Source organism: Loxodonta africana, chromosome 13 (assembly GCF_030014295.1).
Source record: "Loxodonta africana isolate mLoxAfr1 chromosome 13, mLoxAfr1.hap2, whole genome shotgun sequence".
Classification (NCBI taxonomy): domain Eukaryota; kingdom Metazoa; phylum Chordata; class Mammalia; order Proboscidea; family Elephantidae; genus Loxodonta; species Loxodonta africana.
The window spans coordinates 12189207-12211571 of NC_087354.1; the positions used below are offsets into that span (position 1 = coordinate 12189207).

At 42.6% G+C, this 22365-nt stretch overlaps 1 protein-coding gene across 2 annotated transcripts in view; it reads left to right on the plus strand.

Moving 5' to 3' along the window:
• Nucleotides 1-471: 471 nt before the first annotated feature.
• The window catches only part of TARS3 (threonyl-tRNA synthetase 3), a 97920-nt gene continuing 76026 nt past the window's right edge, over nt 472-22365 (plus strand). For both annotated transcript variants that reach the window (XM_064296235.1, XM_064296236.1), the window contains exons 1-6: nt 472-817; nt 1927-1992; nt 2848-3044; nt 11648-11771; nt 19335-19456; nt 21217-21334. In XM_064296235.1, coding sequence (XP_064152305.1) covers nt 506-817; nt 1927-1992; nt 2848-3044; nt 11648-11771; nt 19335-19456; nt 21217-21334 — 939 coding nt within the window. In that variant the 5' untranslated portion in view covers nt 472-505. The remainder of the gene's footprint in view (nt 818-1926; nt 1993-2847; nt 3045-11647; nt 11772-19334; nt 19457-21216; nt 21335-22365) is intronic.

The following is a 22365-nucleotide window of genomic DNA, read 5'->3' on the forward strand; positions in this document are numbered from 1 at the left end:
CCCCGCCCCTCGCTCCTGCCCAGGCCCCGCCCCCCGCGGCGCCCGGAGCCCCGCCCCACTTTACCCTCAGTCACTCCTGGCCCCTCCCCTGGCAGGGCCCGGAGCCCCGCCCCACTTTACCCTCAGTCACTCCTGGCCCCTCCCCTGGCAGGGCCCGGAGCCCCGCCCCACTTTACCCTCAGTCACTCCTGGCCCCTCCCCTGGCAGGGCCCGGAGCCCCGCCCCACTTTACCCTCAGTCACTCCTGGCCCCTCCCCTGGCAGGGCCCGGAGCCCCGCCCCACTTTACCCTCAGTCACTCCTGGCCCCTCCCCCGGCAGTGCCCGGAACCCCGCCCCGCCCAGGCCCCGCCCCCGGCAGCGCCGGAGCCCCGCCCCCAGGCCCCGCCCCCGGCAGTGCCCGAAGCCCCGCCCAGCCCCGGCCTGGCTCACCGGGACTCTCGCTGCCGCAGCCGCGGTGGTCACAGCCACCCAGCGCGGTGACCGGGCCTGAGGGAGGCGGGCGCCATGACGGCCGAGACCTTAGCGGCGGAGGCCGTGGCCTCGCGTCTGGCGCGGCAGGAGGAGGACATCCGCTGGCTGTGGGCGGAGGTGCAGCGCCTGAGGGACGAGCAGCTGGACGCGCCCGAGCAGTGCCCGGGCGAGGGGCCGTACCTCACACCGGAGGTGGCGCAGCTCCGGGCCGAGAACCGCGACCTGCGCCACCGCCTGTACCGCCTGCGGCTGTGCCTGGCCGACGAGCTGAACCGCCGGGCGGAGGTGGAGAGCGTTGTCCCGGCGGCGGCGCCGGAGAGCGAGCAGGCGGGGCCGGGCGCGCAGGTAACGGGGGACGGGGAGGGGCGCCTGGGGTGCTGGGGCTCCGGTGGGAACCGCGCCGCGCGTCTCCTGGCGCCCCTGACCGAGCCGCGGACGGCGCAAGCTTGCTTCCTTTCCGCTAACGATGGATGGCCCACCTGGAAGGGCAGGTGCTGCGTGCAGGAGGCACCTGCAGGATGTGCCCCCTGAACCCAGCCCTGCCTCTCCCAGTGCCTGCAGGATGCGCCCGGCATAGAGCCCTGTCCTATCCTGCGCCCTGCAGGGTGCGCCCCGCACAGAGCACCCAGCCCTGTCCCGTGCCCCGCGGGTGTGCCTGCCTTGCGCCCCTGCTGCAGCCTGGGAGCCAGTGAGTACCCATGACACCCTCGAACCGCTGTGTTTCCAGCAGTTGCCAGATTGGCCTATTGGTGTAATTTCTCAGCCCTTCCGTGACATTGGCTGCCACAACTTTTGCTCAGTAGCAGAACCGCCATGCTCATTTGAAAAAATGAAACCCATTATCTAAGGAATTGGATTATCTGTGCTTGGGCAAGAAGGCCAACAGCTACATAATACAAGCCTTTCCATTCCCTCTAATGCCTGGTTCTCAGCTATTTAGGAGGGGTGGTTTCTGTTTTGTTTGCTTGTTTGGGAGGCCTGTGTTGAGTACTGAGAGGAAATCTGTACATTCAACATTGTTATTTAATACAGTATCTTAACATTTTAGTTCGTTAAAGGAGAAATCATCTTCCTATAACAAAATACACTTTCTAAGTTCTGAAGTCGTTTTCAGCCTGCAGGATGTTTTTCAGTTCTCTATCAAATGTTACATTTAAAGTCTCTGATGGCAGGTCAGTGACATTATTTGCTTAAAGTTTAGAGGAAAAGCTTTAAAGGACAAAACCTATTAAATGTACTTAGCAGGAATGTGTGAAATGTACAGACAGGAAGGACTGAACCCCAGACAGGCCTAACGCATTATGGGTTGTAAGTGACAGGAGAGCCAGCCTAAAGCCTCCAAACTTGGGGAACTGCTGCCTGTTGGCAACGGCTCCCTCCCTCCTTAGGTTTCAGATGTGTTCCTTTCTCTTGACATTGGTAAAAGTTGTTTATAATTTACCTTTATCTATCAGCTTTCTAGTCGTCAAAGCCAAGAAACGGACGCTAAAAAGAAGGCGGAAATTGGGCCCAATACTGAGGTGAGCCATTGGTACGGGAATAATATAAAATACTACCAGTAATTTTAAGCATGCTTATGAAGTTAATTACCAAGGATTTTTAATAAAAGTATAACTAGTAATTAAATTACTACTTGGACCACAGTATATGCAAAACTTTGCAAAGCTTAGGTCCAAGATGTCTTCTTATCTTAGAGATAAGCTACCCGCACAACTATATTTAAAGTGCCCCTTGGTCTATTTAGGTTGAGATGGCAGAGCCTTTGCTTCTTTTGTGTTTAGAAACTAGTTACTTTGCTTTTTGTGTGTGTGTAAACAACCAGAAAGTATTTATTGAGCATCAACATTGTGGTAGGAACAAAGGAGGAATACCTGGCTTCAAAGGTTGAGGAGTTATGGCAACCACAGCAGAAACAACTAGAGAACAAGAAAGATTATATATAAATAAATGTTGAATTGTGTGACTCTGTGTCCAGGTGTGGAGACCCTCGGTGGTGCAAGCAAGTAACACGCTCAGCTGCTAACGAAAGGTTGGGAGTAGAGCCGCCCAGAGGCACCCCACAAGGAAGGCCTGGTGATCTATTTCCAGTAAACCTGTGGAGCACAGTTCTACTCTGACACACATGGGGGTTGCCATGAGTTCATGGCAGTGGAATGTCACAATCAGAAGAGGTGGGTTTGAGGTGGGCCTGGAGAACGAAGAAGGAAGCAGATAAGCAAACAGGAGTCCTCTGGCGGTGAGTAGAGTAGCAGAGGCTAAACAGTGGGAACAGCTTGTGGCCGCTAAGAAGGCAGTGAGGGACGAAACTGATATAGAGCTAAGCAGCTAGAAAAAAGTGGGCTGTGTATATTAACTGTGTTCTAACGATTTTTCAGGTGATAAAGCAACCGGGTTTCATTGAAGAAAGATTGAAGCTGTTTGAAATATTGAATAAAGATCATCAGCTCTTACTTGCCATTTGTGAAAAAAAGGAGAGTACAAGCAACAGGATCACAGTAAGCATGGCTGATGGGAAAACAGTGGAAGGGCAAGTTTGGAAAACAACCCCTTATCAAGTGGCCACCGAGATCAGGTAAACCGTAGTTTGGAGGAGATACTTAGTATTAAGTAACTGCACCACAGCCTGGTGAAAATGTTTTCTTAGGGACTGCTAATTTTTTTTTTTCTTATTCAATTGAATATTAAATATAATTAATTTTTGTCTTCTGGCTTCTCCATAGCAATGGGTTTAACAGGTGGGGCTTCTAAAGAGGCCATCTAATTAAGTAATTGGCTATCGGAAGGTAATCTTTTCTTTCAAAGGTCCACATTTTAAAATTCTAGTAAAAATACATAGTAGAGAAAAAAAATCCATGACCCTTGACCAACCACATTACGCTTCTTCAAATAATTTTCCTGAGCTTTAACGGGTCTTTTTTTTGGACTAGGGGTCAGGAAACTTAACTCTAAATCTTTGTTGCCCTAGTAACTAACCATGGGCATTTTATGAACCAACTTGGACGGATCCGAAAAGTTTCCCAACCCTCTTTTCTTACATATTTGGTGGGAATAATAATAGTTTTCCCATTTACCTCGTGAGGTTGTAGAGATTAAATAAAATACTCTACGTAAAAAGTATTTTGAAAAATAAAATGCTTCTAAAAAAAAAAAAAAAAAGTACTTACTCATTATAGATTGAAGTTGTCTGTGTTAGAGCTACTACCAGCCCTGGAATAAGTACTTTGACCTTCCTGGAAATTATGTACATTAGCGAAGTTATGTTGCTTTGACTACTGTAAATCCCTAGCATTAAATACATTTATAAGGAAGATATAGGTCAAAACTGCCACGTAAATAAACTTAGTGTATAAAAAGCACAGTGTTTTTCATTGTACACCTAGCATGTGAGTCGGAATCGACTCGACGGCACCGGGTACTGGGACCTAGCATATGGGTTTCCACAGAGTTCTAGTTTAAAAACTCTATCCTCAAGTTTAATAACAGAGGGGTTGCAAGAATATCTAAAAGTAAAACTGTCCAAAACTAAAAGAATGGGCAGTATGAGGCAAATCAGGTGAGAGAAAAGCAGTGGTCATGGTATTGCTATTGGGCAGCAGGCTTTAGGACAGGAATCATTGAATCGGGTAGTGAGGCTTATTTTAGAAATTGCTGAACGGTAAAATTGCCACAGACTTTTATGATTATTTGCCACTAACTTTTATGTGTCGAATAAATGTAGCATCAAATCAGAAATACAAGGAGAGAATTACGGAAACCCAAGAGTGATGGACGTTAACATGCCTTTCTCAGTTTTTGACAGATCCAAGAGGTGAAAACTAAACAAGGTTATACATATCTGGATAATAGCAGGTGGACTTAGTGGCAGTTACCGATCTCTGTATACTTGTGGTTATGGTTTAGGCTCTCCAGAATTTGGGTAAAATGTCAAAAGGATAGAGTTCATGTTCTGTGATTGAAATGAAATCTATTACAAACTCAGTAACCAGATTAAAGGACAACAAAACAAACAAGCCTTGGAAATTCAAACAAACAAACGAAAAAGTCTTCTAGAGAGCTCAGATAAAAGGAAATAAAAACAAATGCAGAATTCTTAGGAAATACTTACAAAAGGGAGAGTATGTATGAAGATCCATGGAACACATCCAATCAGATGCAAATCAGAAGCAAATTTGTAGTGTTGAAAGCTTTCATTATTGAACAAGAAAGAGTAAAAATAGACTAAGAATTCAACTCAGGCAGTTAGAAAAAGAAGTGTTAAACAAACGGAAAGCCCTGAAAATGATTTAGGAAGTGAATTAAGACAACAGTATTAACTGAAAAACTGTAAGAGTACATAAGGGTCCAGTGAAATGACTGGGTACAGGATAAAGTTAAAAAAAAATAGCTTTATTGTGTTATACAGCCCATTCCCTTGGTTAACTGAGGATTAATTGCATAGACATCGTTCCTGCTTTTAGGGAGGGCTGGCCTTTCTGAGCATAACGTAAAAAACCTCAACACCAAACCCATTGCTGTCTAGTCGATTCTGACTCATAGTGACCCTATAGGACAGAGTAGAACTGCCCCATATGGTTTCCAAGGAGTGCCTGGTGGATTTGAGCTGCCAGCCTTTTGGTTACCAGCCGTAGCTCTTAACCACTATGCCATCAGGGTTTCCAAGCATAACATATAAGGTAGAAATCATTAAGGAAGAGATGGACAGATTCGAACTACATGGAAATTAAATACTAGAATAAGTATATATAAAGAACAGGTTTGAAAGAGAAATGATGGATGTGGAAAAAAAGTACTCCATATATCTACATGTTATATATACATACACGTATATATGTATGTTGTGTGCCATAAAGTCGATTCCTACTCATTGTGACCCCATCTGACAGAGTAGAATTGCCCCATGGGGTTTTCCTGAGCTGAAATCTTTACAGGAACAGATCTCCAGGTCTTTCCTCCCACAGAGTGGCTGGTAGGTTTGAACTGCTGACCTTTTGGTTAGCAACTGAGTGTTCTATCTGCCTGTCTGTCTGTCTATCCTATCTATCTTAAACATATAGGTGCTATCTAAGTGTTTTTTCAAATTAATAAGAAAAAGATGGAAAATTCAACAAAGGAAAAGGTAATTTTAGAAAGGCAAATTAAAATAATTGTTTTAGCTGTTTGTCAAAGATTTATGAGAAATATTTAATATTGATTTAGCTATGGGGAAAGGGCACTGCTAGTGGGAAGATGAATAGGTGCAGTCTTTTTGAGACTTTTAAAACCTTAAAAATGTATAAACCTTAGCCCTTGGAACCCAGTAATTCTGCACACAGCCATTTATCCAAAGAAAATACCTCAGTAGAAAAAATGGGCAAGGAACAGTTCATGAAAGAAATATGAATGATTGTGTGTTAGTAAGGCCAGTAGTTCTCGAAGTGTGGTTCCTGGACCAACAGCATCAGTATCACCTGGGAACTTGTTAGAACAGCAGATTCTTGGGCCCCATCCCACTCCAGGACATCTCAGCTATGTTTATGAACTTTCCTGGGGCTTCCTATAGAAGTTAAAGAACCACTGAGCTAGGCTAAACTGCTGGAATAAACCAGTTCCCTGCTAGTAGACTGTGATTCCTGGCAACCCCATTTGTGGCAGAGTAGAACTGTACTGTGTAGGGTTTTTAACGGCTGATTTTTCAGAAGTAGATTACCAGGCCTTTCTTCTGAGATGCCTGTGGGTATACTTGAACCCTCAGCCTTTCAGTTAGCAGCAGAGCATGTTAACTGCTTGCACCGCCTAGGGACTTCTGCTCAAATCCAGTGGCTTAAATAAGGTTAGACATCAAATTCAAGTTCTGTCACAGAACAGTGTAGAGGTGACAGGCTGGTGGACATCTCTGCTCCATACAGTCATTTATGGACCCAGGTTTCTCCTGTCTGTTGATCTGCCATCCCCTAGGTAGGGCTTGTTCGTGTCTACTGGTAGAAGCTGGGTTTCATCCATAGCCCTGCCAGCAGGCAGGCCAAGCATAGTGGCATGGTTCAGTTTCACTTACACACTGTGAGCTCACATCTGGTCAATTGGCCACACCTCACTGTGAGAGAGTATGAAAATGTAGCTTTAGTCACATGGTGGCCAGCCATGTGGTCGGTTAAAGCATCCTTACCTTGGAAGAGAGGAAGAATGGTTTAGGGGACAGTGTCCAGTCTGCCACAGTCCACCCTCTGGCCATCCAGATATCTGTGAGCACTCCTTTTTTAAAAAAATTATTTTTGTTGTACTTTAGATGAAACTTTCAGAACAAACAGGTTTCTCATTAAACAGTTAGTACACATATTGTTTTATGACATCGGTTAACCACCCTACGACATGTCAGCACTCTCCCTTCTCAACCTTAGGTTCCCTATTACCAGTTTTCCTGTCCACTGCTGCCTTCTAATCCTTGCCCCAGGTCTGGTGTGCCCCTTTAGTTTTGTTTTGTTTTATGGGCCTGTCCAATCTTTGGCTGAAGGGTGAACTTCAGGAGTGACTTCATTACTGAGCAGATAGGGTGTCTGGGGACCATACTCTCCGGGTTTCTTCAGTCTCTATCAGGCCAGCAAGTCTGGTCTTTTCTTTTTTGAGTTAGAATTTTGTTCTACATTTTTCTCCAGCTCTGTCTGGGACCCTCTATTGTGATCCCTGTCAGAACAGTCAGTGGTGGTAACCAGGCACCATCTAGTTGTACTGGACTCCGTCTGATGGAGGCCATGGTAGATGTGGTCCATTAGTCCTTTGGACTAATCTTTCCCTTATGTCTTTAGTTTTCTTCATTCTTCCTTGTCCCCGAAGGGGTGAGACCAGTGGAGTATCTTAGATGGCCACTCACAGACTTTTCAGACCCCAGATGCTATGCTCACTAAAGTAGAATGTAGAACATATTCTTTTTAAACTATGTTATGCCAATTTAGCTAGATGTTCCCCAAGACCATGGTCCCCACAGCCCTCAGCCCAGCAATTCCGCCCCTCAGGGAGTTTGGATGTGTCTTTGGAGCTACCATGATCTTGCCTTGTACAGATTGTACTGCCTTCCCCATTACCGTGTACTGTCTTAAGCTTCACCAAAGTTACCACTTGTCTATTTAGAGTTTTTCCATCCCCATCCCTCCCCTCCCTCGTAACCATCAAAGATTGTTTTTTTGTGTGTGTAAACCTTTTCATGAGTTTTTACAGTAGTGGTCTACAATATTTGTCCTTTTGTGATTGACTTATTTCACTCAGCATAATGCCCTCCGGATTCATCCATGTTATCAGATGCTTCACAGATTCATCATTGTTCTTTATGGTTGAGTAATACTCCATTGTGTGTATGTACCATAGTTTATTTATCTATTCATCTATTGATGGGATCTAGGTTGTTTCCATCTTTTTGCTACTGTGTGAGCACCCTTTTTTCTCTCCCCAAGTGAGACAATTCCAGGTCCCATCAGCCCAAAGCCCGGGGCTTTTGAGTGATGTGAAAAATACCCCATCAGCTGGCTCCTTGCATTCCAGCAACAAACAAATGAGTAGACAAGTAGAGAGCGGTATACCAAAACCAAAACCAAACCTGTTGCCGTCGAGTTGATTCCGACTCATAGTGACCCTATAGGACAGAGTAGAACCGCCCTATAGAGTTTCGAAGGAAAGCCTGGTGGATTCAAAATGCTGACCTTTTGGTTAGCAGCTGTAGCTCTTAACCACTGTGCCACCAGGGTTTCCATAGTGGTATACAGAGACATCAAGTCCTGCTTGGCAGTGATTGTGAGGCACAGCCTGGCAGTGGTTAGTTCTTGGGCCAGCCCATCTGGCCACCCTTCGTTCTCTGGAGCAGCTTACTTGTCTACAGTGATCTGGGGACCCTGAATTTGTTCCTTGTGGTGGAGATTCGTAGTTTGTCCATCACCCTTGTTTGAAGTGTGGGTGAGTTTGTCCTCCTTGGAGGCTGTAAGGTTTGCACAGTCCAGTTCTTGCCGGTGCACACTTAGAGACTGAGGGCTTCTTTAAGGATCAGACAACCCCAGGTATTTGTAAGCTGGACCTGTAATTTGGCAATTCAGTTCCCCCAAACATTTAACCATTGTAGGTTTCCAGGGTTTTACCTTATAATCAATTCTGTGTGAAAGTAATCTCACTTAAGGAACTGTTCTAGACAGAGATGTGTTACCCTTTTATTTATTGGTTTTTGTACTTGACTCATTCCGCTCTCCCTCAATTTAATGGACTGAGATCATATGAAACGGTTTTGTTGTTGAGAGCAGCGCCCTGACTCTAATCCCTGTAGTTGGACGGGCCACTATTGTCTGTCCATATTCCTGGCCTTTGAGAAAGGCTGTGGGCACTCGTCCTGCTATTTGGGACAGAGGTTGCCTTTCCCATCTGGCATGGCCCCACATTTCTGGACTCTTAGCTGGGATCACAGGCCCCAGGCAGAGGGAGCCTCCCTTAGCAAAGCACTACCCCTTCCATCTCTGCTTACAAACTGGACAGTTCTCACTGAGGTCACCTTATTCATGTTGGAACTTGCTAAAAACGACAAGAATTACCAGTGTGTACCAGCATTCTGCCTTTTTATAACTGCTCCCTCATGTGCTGCAGCCACCATAAGCATAAGCATACGGTTTGCTTCGAGTTTTACCAAATGGTTTGTTTTGCCATGTTGGGGTTATTGGCTTCCCACACTTCAGTATCTGTTGCCTTGTAACGCACTGTCCATCTGCTAAGTCAGTGCCACCTGTTTTGTTTTTGCTACTCACTTCCAGGTCCTTATTTCTGTATTAGTTGAGGTATAGGCTAAGCTTCTGCAACAGAGAGACCACAAAAAACTCAGTGGCTTAAACACAATGGAAGTCTCTTTCTCACAGAAGAGTCTGGAGGTGAGTAGTCTAGACTGGCAGGGCAGCACTTCTCCATACAGTCATCTAGGGGCCAAAATTCCTTCCATCCACTTCATTAATAACAACACCACCTAACATTTTTATTGTGAGTACAGCATATCATTAAGGGCTTTGCATGAATTATCTTATTTAATCCTTAAAATGAATATATAAGGAAGGTCTGGTCCCTATTTTACAGATAAGAAAACTAAGGCTTAGAGACAGAGTAAATTGTCCCATGTTTAAACCCAGGTATCCAGACACCAGAGTGTGTGTTCTCAACCTCAGTGATATACTGCTGTGTAAGAAGTGCAATTAAAACAACACATTGTACAATGATATAATTTAATAGGACCTAATATTATGAGGGAAACCCTGGTGGCATAGAGGTTAAGAGCTACAGCTGGCAAGCAAAAGGTCAGCAGTTCACATCCAGCAGGTGCTCCTTGGAAACTGTATGGGGCAGTTCTACTCTGTCCTCTAGGGTCGATATAGGGTCCACTACCCAGACAAACCCAGTGCCGTCGAGTTGATTCTGACTCATAGCAACCCTATAGGACAGAGTAGAACTGCCCCATAGAGTTCCCAAGGAGTGCCTGGTGGATGTAAACTGCCAACCCTTTGGTTAGCAGCGGTAGCACTTAACCACTGCGCCACCAGGGTTTCCATAGGGTCACTATGAGTCAGAATTGACTTGATGGGAGTGGGTTTTTTTTTTTTTTTTTTTAAATATTGTGGTCCCTGGGTGGCACAAGTGGTTTGTACTCGACCACTAACCTAAAGGTTGGCAATTTGAACCCACCTAGTGGCACCAAGGAAGAAAGGCCTGGTGATCTGCTCCCATAAAGATTACGGCCAAGAAAACCCTGTGAAGCAGTTCTACCATGTAACACATGGTGTTGCCATGAGTCAGAACTGACTTGATGGCAATGGGTTTTGTTTGGTGTTTGGAATATCATGAGAACCTAGAGAAAAGGTAATCTTGAACACTGCTGGTAGGAAGATTTGGGAATACATTCTGAAAAAAATAATTAAAAGTACATTTTCTGACCTAGACGTTTTGCTTCTAGAATTTTTCCTGAGAAAGCCTGTTGGGTACTAAGGTGATGTTCATTGTAGCATTATTTGTAATTGCCTCCAAAAAAGCCACAAAAACAGAATAGAAGTAACCAAAATACCCAACAGCAGTGGGTTTATTAAACAAGTTTTGGTTCCTCTACAACTATTACGTAGTTTTAGAAATCTGTCTACTGTTAGGGAAAATGTGGTGATATATTGCTAAGTTTAAAGAGTAGGTTACAAAATAATATATACAAAATGACCCTATAAAATTTTATATGTTGATATATGTATTTATCAAAAAACGTAGAAAGGCATACAGCAAAATGTTAAAAGTAATCTGTGGGTGGTAGAATTGTGGGTGATTTTTTTCTCTTTGTACTTTTTCCTGGCTTTCCAAGTTTCTTCCCTTAACATGTTGTATTTGTCAGTAGTTTTCATACAACTATAAATGTTATTTAAAAGACACACACACAGAAAGGAAAGAAAAAGATTAGCACCTCAACAGAAAATAGGCAAAAGACATGGACCATTCATAAAAGTAAAAATGGCCAGTAAGCTTTTACTAAAATTAATAACCAAAGAAATCAAATTAAAACAATTCTCAACATCAAATTCACAAAGATTTAAAAATCTTTTCGAGTACATGGAAGTGTTACACTGGACAATATTTATCGGAAGTCTTTCAAATGTGGCACGTGCCCTTTGGCCTGGCAATTCCACTTCCGAGGACCGTTCTCAGAAAGCAGTCCCGGGGGCATGCAGAGGGCACACAGATGGCTGTGAGGTGTGCTCTATGAGAGCAGAACGCAAAGTCAGCCCAAGTGAGCAACGCAGGAAGCTGTGCTAATAAATACAGTGCTTCTAGACTTTTCTAGAAGACTATCAGATGGCATGGCAGTGAAAAAGCAGGCTATAAAATTATATTGGCAACTATATTTTTAAAAAAAGGTTGTGTGTGGGTGGCGGGGAGAGGGGTATAGAAAAAAGACCAAAAAGACATGTACCAAAATGTCTTTATGTGTGATTTTTTATTCTTTGTGCTTTCTGTTTTCCAAGTTTTTTTTTTTTTTACAATGAACGCATATTACTTTTGTACTTAAAATAGATGTTTTCAAAATAAAAAAGATCTGTCCTATTGGTTTACATTTGTACTTTTTATCCATTTAAAAAGCCCTGGAAATTATTTTAATCTTTTTTTTTTAAATGAATCATTGTAACCCCCAAGTGTCTTTTCTCTTGCTAGTCAAGAACTGGCTGAAAACACAGTGATCGCCAAAGTAAATGGAGAATTATGGGACTTGGACCGCCCACTGGAAGGAGATTCTACCCTAGAGCTGCTGATGTTTGATAATGAGGAAGCCCAAGCTGTAAGTATTTAAAAACCAAACTGAGTATTTATGTTTTAAACTATGTTGTGTAAGAACCTACATATTGAAGTCAAGAATGATGAGTTTTGTGGCCCTCCAAGATTTAAATTTGTATTAAAAAAAAAAAAAAACCGGTTGCCGTTGAGTAGATCTGACTCATAGTTACCCTACAGGACAGAGTAGAGCTGCCCCACAGGGTTTCCAAGGAGCAGCTGGTTGATTTGAACTGCTGACCTTTTGGTTAGCAGCCTGAGCTCTTAACCACTGTGCCACCAGGGCTCCTAAATTTGTATGTTGGTGTTTAATACATATTTAATAGTTGTTAAGTGAGAACGTACAAACATATTAGTTGTTGAAATAGCTCATATTTATGATTTCTTAAAAAGATTGTTTTCTTGAGTTAGGATATTTCGATTATTAAATCTGTGTGTATTTGAAAATGAAATTTTTAATAAACTTAAAAATGGATCTCCTTTATAATTTAATATGCGTAGGAGAACTAGAGAAAAATGATCAAGTTTCAAATATCCTTTAAATACTTACTAGTACTTATTAATTGTGAAGCTTATGGTAAGTTTCTTAAGATATTGATCCAAACTACCATATTGTAATTACTTTCCTGTTTAAAATATTCAAATGATAGCCATTAAACAGCTAAAGAAAACAGTATTAATAAAGCCACATTTAAAAATGACTGGAAAGAAAAGTGATGGAGAAGGAGCAATTTAAAAAGAAATAAACAGCTTACGTGTAATTTAGTGTTTTTCTGACTAGTCCTAAACAACCATCGCCTAACTTCATCCCACATGTTATCCCTGGACTTTAAAAATTTATTTATTTATTCACCTGGCCAACTGAGAAATCTAAAGCGCTGGATGCAGGTGCCAGGCATGGTGCTGCAGTGGACAAAACAGACAACATCCCAGTGGGAGGAAAGAGTAAACGAGAAAGCAAACACTGGGACCATTTCAGATAGTGTAAGTTGCGGAAGAAAATAAAATGGGACGGAACTGAGCGCGGCAGTCCACTTTACTCCCCTGTCGGCCCCAGCGCTGCCTCCCCTCAGTGTCAGCAGTCCTTGTGTTTCTCGCGCTGGCTGGCTGTGGTGTATCTCCAGGGATCATTCATTCCGTGACTCTGCTTGGACAGGTGCTGCTGAACGCTGTCAGTCTGTCAGCTGTTGGGGTGGCGGAGGATGGGGAACTGCCAAATTTAACATCCCATGGAGGCATCAGCATCTCTGGAGTTCCTTCCCTACATGAGTTCACGGAGCTCATGAAAAAGAAAACGTTTATTGGAGTGGGCAGTCTTTTTAGAGCGCCCAGTCCACGTGTCCTCTGCCGTCATGATACTAACATGGTACCCGGCATTGCATTATAGGGCTTCCATATATATTTGTGGTTGCTGATGAAAATGATCAAAGTGGTAAACACTTAGTGAGTGCTTGTTGTATGACAGGCACCGTTCCAGCCACATAGGTGCATTGTCTCACTGAGCCGTCATAGCCCCGTCTGTCACACAGGTGCCGTTTCCATCCCATTCTAGAGGTGAGGCAGCCAAACCTCAGAAAAGTTAAATGACTTTTCCAAGATCTTGAAGCTTCTTTTAGAAACAAAGAATTTTTGTTCTTTTGTTTCATTTTCCTGTGACTATGAACATAGAACATGATTTTGAAAATAAATCGATTTATGAATATTTAGTGCATGCCCATGAAAAAGAAACTCTACAGAAAAGCTAATCTAGAAAACTCAGATTTACAGAACAATAAACTAATGATTTTGTAAAAGGATTTTTTTCTTTTTTCTTTACTAAAAAATTCAAGTCTCCTTGATATAGCACGCTATTTCCACTTTTATTTTTAAAAATGATCGTATTTACAGTAACCAAAAAACCCAAACCCAGTGCCGTCGAGTTGATTCCGACTCCCAGCGACCCTATAGGACAGAGTAGAACTGCCCCATAGAGTTTCTAAGGAGCGCTTGGCGGATTTGAACTGCCGACCCTTTGGTTAGCATCCCTAGCACTTAACCACTACGTCACCAGGGTTTTCCTATTTACCCCACCCCAGTGCCGTCGAGTCGATTCCGACTCACAGCGACCCTATGGGACAGAGTAGAACCGCCCCATAGAGTTTCCAAGGAGCGCCTGGCGGATTCGAACTGCCAACCCTTTGGTTGGCAGCCATAGCACTTAACCACTACACCACCAGGGTTTCCATTCCTATTTACAGTAGACAAGAATTATTTTAGGTGAAGAGAAAGACAACACACAATATAGGACAAGTCAGCACGACTGGACTAATCCAATAGCTAAGAGTTTCCTGAATACAACCAAACGCTTCGAGGGACAGAGTAGCAGGGGTAGGGGTCTAGGGACCATGGTTTCAGGGGACATCTAGGTCAACTGGCATAACAAAGTGTATTAAGAAAACATTCTGCATTCCACTTTGGTGAGTGGTGTCTGGGGTCCCATTCTTTTTGGATGTGTGCATTTATTACTATAAATTGACCTCTGAGCACGGCTTTTGCTGTGTCCCAAAGGTTCTAGTAGGATGTGTTTTCATTTTCATTTGATTCTATGAAATTCTTTATTCCATCCTTAGTGTCTTCTGTAACTCAGTAGTTTTTGAGCAAGGTGTTGTTCTTCTATGCATTTGATTTTTTTCCTCTTGCTTTTCTTGTTATTGATTTCTACTTTTATGGCTTTATGGTCAGAAAAGATGCTTAGTAATATTCGATACTTTGAAATGTGTCAAGGCTTGCTTTATAGCCTAATATGTGGTCTATTCTGGAGAATATTTTGGCTGCTGTTGGGTGGAATGTTCTGCACATGTCTATGAGATCAAGTCATTGATTGTGGCATTTAGACCTTCCGTGTCTTTATTGAACTTCTTTCTGGATGTTCTGTCCTTCACCGAAAGTGGTGTGTTGAAGTCATCTACTATTATTGTGGAGTTGTCTATCTCTTTTCAATGCTGTTAGAGTTTGTTTTATGTATTTTGGGGCCCTGTCTTTGGGTGCATAAATATTTATTATGGTTATATCCTCCTGGTATATTGACCCTTTATGCATTATATAGTGTCCTTCCTTGTCCTTTGTGGCGGATTTTACTTTAAAGTCTATTTTGTCTGAAATTAACATTGCCCTCCTGCTCCTTTTTGATCGTTGTTTGCTTGATATATTTTTTTCCATCGTTTGAGTTTTACTTTGTGTGTTTAAGTCTAAGATGTGTCTCTTGTAGGCAGTGTATAGACGGATTGTGTTTTTTTTAATCCATTCTGCCACACTCTGTCTTTATTGGTGCCTTAAGCCTATTTACATTCAGCATAATTATTGATAGGTATGAGTTTAGTGCTCTCATTTTGATGTCTTTTTTTTTGTGTTAACATTTTCTTTTTTCCACTTAATTTTCTGTGCTGTGTTGTTTTTCTTTACAGATTTTTTCTTCTTATTCGTTGTTGTTGATTTTGTTTTTGTTGAGTCTTTATGTTTTTCTTGTTTTTTATTTTGATGTGTAGGATTGTAAGTTTCCTTTGTGGTTACCTTAATATTTATCCCTGTTTTTCTAAGTTTAAACCAATCTTTTATTTCTTCATATTGTCTTGACTTCCTCTCCATTTTTTTAGTTCTTCTTTTTTGATTTAATGTTGTCATCTTTTACATAATGATGTCTCTGTTTCCCTGTTTTGAGCATTTTAGTTTTGATTTATTTTTGTGACTTCCCTATCTGCGTTGATATCTGGTTGCTCTGTCCTGTGTTCTAGTCTTGGGTTCTTATCTGATGTTATTGATTTTCTAACCAGAGGACTGCCTTTAGCATTTCTTGTAATTTTGGTTTGCTTTTTGCAAATTCCCTAAACTTCTCTTTATCAGGAAATGTCCTAATTTCACCTTTATATTTGAGAGACAGCTTTGCTGGATATATGATTCTTGGCTGGCAATTTTTTTCCTTCAAGACTTTATATATGTCATCCCATTGCCTTCTTGCCTGCATGGTTTCTGCTGAGTAGTTCGAGCTTAGTCTTATTGAATGTCCTTTGTAGGTGACTTTTCGTTTGTCCCTACAACCCTAGCCACTCTTAAAATTCTCTTTATCTTTCGTTTTGGCAAGTTTGATTATAATATGTCTTGGTGACTTTCTTTTGGGATCTACCTTATGTGGGGTTTGATGAGCATCTTAGATATCTTCTCATCTTTCATGATATCAGGGAAGTCTTCTGCCACCAAATCTTCAACAATTCTGTCTGTATTTTTTGTTATCTCCCCATGTCCTGGTACTCCAATCACTCATAGGTTATTTCCTTTGATACAGTCCCACATAATTCTTAGGGTTTCTTCATTTTTTAAAAATTCTTTTATCTGATTTTTCCTCAAATATTTTGGTGTCACTAATTCTGACACCCATTTCCTCAGTTCTTCTCCTATGACTTTCTATTGAGTTGTCTAATTCTGAAATTTTATAATCTTCTGGATTTCTGTTTGCTGTCTCTCTATGGATTCTTGTAACCTATTAAATTTGTCATTATGCTGTTCTCTAATCTTAAGTTCCTCTAATGCTATGTCTGTGCGTTCTTTGCCTTGTTCTGCAATTTGTGTGATCTCTTGAAGAGTTCTGTACATTAATTTTTTGTATTCTATGTCTGGCAATTCCAGGAAGTTCTCTCCATCTGAAAGATTTCTTGATTCTTTGTTTTGGGAGCTTGCTGAAGTCATCGTGGTCTTCCTCTTTATGTGATTTGATATTGATCGTTGTCTCTGAACCATTAATACGTTGTTGTATTTATTTATTTTGTGTTTGCTTACTGTGTCTTAGCTTCTCATTTTGTACTGATATGTCCAAATAGGCTGCTTGAGTGAGCTAGTTTGATTATTGGTGCATTTGAGGCTCTAACATGCTGTCACCAGGTCGTTAGAGCTGTTGCTAGGTATATCAGCCCAGGAGTCCGTTTACTTTTCTAATATGGATTCAGCTCAGGTGTCCAGTAGCTGGTCGCCAGGTGTGTGGTGCAGGCTTACACTTACAGTCTTAGATGAGTGATTGGTGTAGGCACAGGTATCTGGCTGCAGTAGGGGGGTCACACGCTGAGCAAGGCAGGGGGCTTACAACTGCCCCTGAGTGTCTGTGAGGAAAGCATGTACCTGTTCCCTAGAGTGTGTTGTTGGATGGGTTTTGCAGCTGGACCCTGGGCACCCAATGCTGTTGGCTATAAGGACTGGGAGGCACCACTTATCCTTGGACCCCTGTCACAGGTGTTTAGGTGGTGTGGGTGAAGCCACCAGTCCTCAGGCCCCTCATATGGGTAGGTGAGGATGCTGCTTAATAGGCAGAGTGGTGTCAAACATCATGAACCTACCTCTCCACCATATAGCTAAAACAGTTGAAGTTAGACTTCAGGTATATACCCCGTTGTTCTGGGCTAATGAGGGTCTGCGCTCTTGAAATGGGCTCACACAGGTCTGTGCAGAGGTGAAAGGCATTCAAGATCTCTGGACCACTTATGCCTGTACCTAGGCATAGGAGCTGTTTCTGCCCTGAGTTCCCAGCTTAGGGGAGTCGACAGATTGTTTTTCCTGTTTGTTAATTTGTTCCTTTTGCATGGTCAGGAGGTTGGCTCAGGATGCATGGCAAGTCCTCCTTACAGCCCAGAGAAAGTGGCTATCACTGAAGCCAGCTCAGAACCTGGTGCAGAGCAGGGAGGAGTCTATTAAATGGGAGAGAGTTTTTTCCAAAGGGATGTTTTTTTGGTCTGAGTGGTAGATTATATGCAAGTAAATATCTTTTGCTGAGCACACCGCTTTTTGCTGATTCTGGAGATGCTTGGTCTCTCCCGATGTGGAAAATGCATCTCAAATGCTACTGCTTGTCTCACCAGTGGATCCAACCCGTGGGGTGTGGGTTCCTGCTGGGTCAGGTTCTCTCTGTCTTCTGAACTGTCTCTCCCTCTGCCTGCTGCTCAGTCTGATTCCTCAACTTTGCCTTTGATGTTCAAGGATCCTAGATTGTCATATATAATGGATTTACTTGTTTTTTCAGGTCTTTGTTGTTAGAGGGACCACTGGAAGCGTCTGACTACTCTGCCATCTTGGCCCCGCTCCCACCATTCTTTATTACCATGCCCTGTTCATCTCCTTTAAAAATACTCTTCTCGTCTTATGACCATATAGGTATAGGTTTGTTTATTGCCTGTCTCCCCTGCTAGGCCATCAGCTGCGCTAGGGCAGTGACTATATGTTTCTTCACTGTTGTGTGCCCAGCACCTAGCACAGTGTTTGGCTCAACAAGTGTTTAGGTGTGGAAAATGCACCAAAGAGGAGATTTTGGCTCATGTTGCCATTGCCTGCCATCCTGGCAGCATCCACAGGTGAGGGGCTCTGGCCCAGGCCTGGCCGTCTGAGTCGGCTTGCAGATCCTATTCCTGAGTGCTGTGGGGGCAAGACTGGACATGGTCTGCTCTGCCAGTAAGTCCCTGTGCTCTGACGTATTTTATCAATCAGTTTTCTGATTGTAATCTGTTCCATTTTTAATAAAGGGAAAGAAAGTGCTGCCAGAGGACTTGCTTATCTTGTTCCATTGGCACTTGTGTTTATTTGGTGATTTTAGTGAGTTTGAGTCTATCCATAAACAACTGATACCTTATGAATTCAAAACCAAATCAGCTTCCTGAACTTGTAGGCCTGATGGTCCACCTTCAATACCACTGAATTAACTGATGATGTACATATTGCTCAGGGGTCTCATGATAAGCAGCTGGCAGGCATTCCTCGAAGACACCAAGCCATCTTTCCAAATTCCACAGTCATGTGCTGGTTAGCACATGCAGACTGCTATGTAGATGTGAGTATTGTTGATGTCAGTGATGTTAGAAGTAGCTACTTTGGCTCTGCACATCCAGCTCAGAGAGGCTGCCCTGGAGAAAAAAGAGGGGATTGGCCTCTGTCATTCCTCCACTCTCCAACTGCTCTGGCTAAATCTAGTTTTCACAGGGCTGCTTTGCTCTGTATTCTGAGCAGATGGCTGAGGATTTCACGCAGTCTAGTTCACTCACAAGATCCCTATGTGGTACAAATGGTTTGTGCTCGACAACTGACCTAAAGGTTGGTGGTTCAAATCCACCTAGTGGCACCGCAGAAGAAAGGCCTAATGAATTGCTTCCATAAAGATTACAGCTAAGAAAATTCTATGGTCCAGTTCTACTCTGTAACACATGGGGTAGCCGTGAGTTGGAATCGACTCAGTGGCAACGGGTCTGGATTTTGGTTTTGTTTCACCCACAGTTAATATGCACAGAAGGAAATGACTTAGTAACTGTGCTTGAACTGTCAACTCTTGTAACAGCAGTTTTACACTGGAACTGAGCAAATAGGTCTGGTAGAATTCTAGGGAGGATTCAGGAAATATTCTCTTCTATGGCCATTGATGATTTACCTTACAGATTGATATTATCCTTCGGTCTTGGCATTTATTCCCTTAAAATGTATCCACTTTCTTAATCTTGTGATTTTTCTAATAATCTTCATGACATGATCTTAGTAGTGAACGGCCTTTCTGTCCCATGCCATGCAGGTGTACTGGCACTCCAGTGCCCATGTTCTCGGGGAGGCCATGGAATTGTACTATGGAGGCCACTTGTGCTATGGTCCACCCATTGAAAATGGATTTTATTATGACATGTTCATTGGAGACAGGTAACACACTTAAATGTTCACTTCTGAATCCATGGTGAATCCATGTGCTCATAGTTCATTGTTTTTTAGTCGTTACATATGAGTTTAGTGACTATATATAATGCATAATGTGATTATAGGTTGGTTAACCCTCTGAAAATTATTATTTTTGATAAGTTTAGACTAAAGGGTAAGTTTTCAAATTGTTTTCTTTTTTTCCCCAGAAGGAAATGAATGCTATTTATCTAATCTGTCACTTCCTAGAGCATGGCCCTAAAAAAAAAAAAAAAAAAAAGAAACCTATTGTCATCCAGTCGATTCCGACTCACAGAAACCCCATAGATCAGAGTAGAACTGCCCCATAGGGTTTCCAAGGAGTGGCTTGTGGAGTTGAACTGCTGACCTTTTGGTTAGTAGATGAGCTCTTAACCACTATGCCACCGGGGCTCCAGAGCATGGTACTAATTAAGACCAAAATCACATTTAGCTGCTAGAGAGCACTTAGTTCAGTTCTGCTTTGTGGTAATTAAGGACACTCTCAACCTTGACGCAACACCTCACGCAGTTGAATACCAGGCTGGGATGGTTCGAAGGGGCCTTTCATTCCATAGGTCTGTATTGAAATCACTGGCACTCTCCCCAGCCAGCCTCCTGGCCTGTGTTCCTCACAGCTCTTAAGGATACCACCTGCTACCACAGCTGGAACCTGAGGGTCCTTCTACCTTCTCCCTGTTTCTTACCCACAGCCCATCCAGCCATTTAATCCAGTGTTGCCAGTGTTACTTCCTAAACAGTTCACCCATCCTCCTCTCCTCTCTACTTCTGCCTTAATTTAGACCTATAACATCTCCTGCCTAGTCTGCTCGGCACATTTTGCGTTTACATATCCCCTCCACACTGCATAAATGGTCTTTCTGACAGAGCAACCAGTGCCCTGGGCGGTCCTACTCACATGCTTGTCCAGCTTCGCTGCCTGTGGCCACCACCCCCGGATTTGGTCAACAGGGTCGTTTGACTCCCTACTGTGTGCTCCATCCTCATGGAGCTTACAGTCTGGCTAAGGGAAGACAGACAGTAAACAAATGAACAGCCATCTATCATGGATGGTGAGGGGCACTATAGAGAAACATAAACCAGGTGTGGGAGCGTGTACTGTGATGGGCAGAGTAGTCAGGACAGGGTAAAGAAACATCTAAGCAGAGACCAAAATGGAGGGAGGGAGCAAGGGGAAGGACATTCCAGGTAGGAATGTGCATGGCTGTTGGAGGAAGGGCAAAGAAGCCTCTGAGCTGGAGTGGAGGGAGCAGGAAGCAGGGAGCTAGCCCGCAGTGAGGCCGGACTGCCTGTGGAGTGCACCCAGGCCCTGCAGCTCATGGTCTGTGAGGGTAGGGGCATAGTAAGCATTCAATACAACGCTTTTGGACAAAACAAATAAATGTGTGAGGTATGAGTAAGAAGAGGCCCTATGGAAGAATAGGCCTCAAAGTAGCTTACAGATGGCCTCACTGCAGGGAAGAACGTAGCTCTGACAGAGATCCTTTTGGAGACTAGGCAGATCTTGCCGTCAGTTGCTGCCTCAGTCTCCCTCTTTGAGAAATAGGAATATCTGCTGTGTGGATGAACGCTTGTCTTTCTGAAATCCTGGTACAATAAAACACCAAATTCCTCAATTTAGAAAGTGTGCCAATTAGTGACAAAGGCTGCAGGACAAAGATCCACAAAAAGCCACATGGTTAATATTGGGAAAGTCTATTTTAATTGCTACTTGCCCTTCTTTTTAGAGCAGTGTCCAGCACAGAGTTGTCAGCCCTGGAGAACATATGCAGAGCTATCATAAAAGAAAAGCAGCCTTTTGAAAAATTAGAAGTCGCCAAGGAGACCCTCCTGGAAATGTTCAAGGTAACTTGGGAAAACTCTGAGAATAAGAAAACCTTTTGCTAGGAATGTTAAAAATAATTAATGTAGACTGGCTTTTTGATTTTTTTTTTGGTGGCGGGGGGGCCAGATAATTGGCTGCTGCTCACCAAAGAAAATCATTTCAGACGGTTTGGCAAACTATCGTGAGGTTGCTGCTAGTCACTTGCTATGACATTTCCTTACTATTTCCGGAAAATTTTAAGGCAGACGAGAATGTAGTGGATCCTTTTCATATGTATGCGTATAATTCTGAGTATTGTTAGTATCCTGACTAGTAAATTCAACAGTATGTATAACCCATAGAAAATCCTGGCATTTTCTCTTTACTGTGGATTTTTCTGTTCTTTTTTTTTTTATTTATTTTAGCCTAGAATACCTGTGTAAAACTTCAACTTTCTCTTTATATCGTTATGACTGATATCCTTAACTGTATTTCTAATTTTTTTTTAATTATACATAATCAGAGAAAGCAGAATCTTTTGTTCTAAGCGTGATATTATTTTATGGATCTGAATTAAAAAATAGATTTGTCTTTGGTAAAAGTTACAGCTCCCCTTAAGAACTTAACCCAATTAAACGTTTCTGAAGGAAAAGTATTTGATCAGAACATACAGGTGTGAAATAGTTAAATCACACAAATCTCCCCCGCCCCCAAACAACTTCCTCCTTTAAGTAGTTATTTAATATAAAAGTACCTGGCACCATGGTAATAGCGATGAAAGCAGAATGGCAAGGAGAAGTCTCTTCTAATATTTAAAAAATTCAATGATATGATCACTTCATATAAATTTCATTTTTGTTTTCATACAAGTTAATAATGTCACTGTATCCTTCTCAGAATTTATTTACTTAGTGTAGTTAAAATTGGGATCTTCTAGAATAGTGCTGCCCAACAGAAATGTAATGCAAACCACAAGTTTGAGTCACATATGTAATTTTAAATTTTCTAATAGCCATATTTTAAAAGTAAAGAATAGTGAAATTAATTTTAACACCATATTTTATTTAACCCA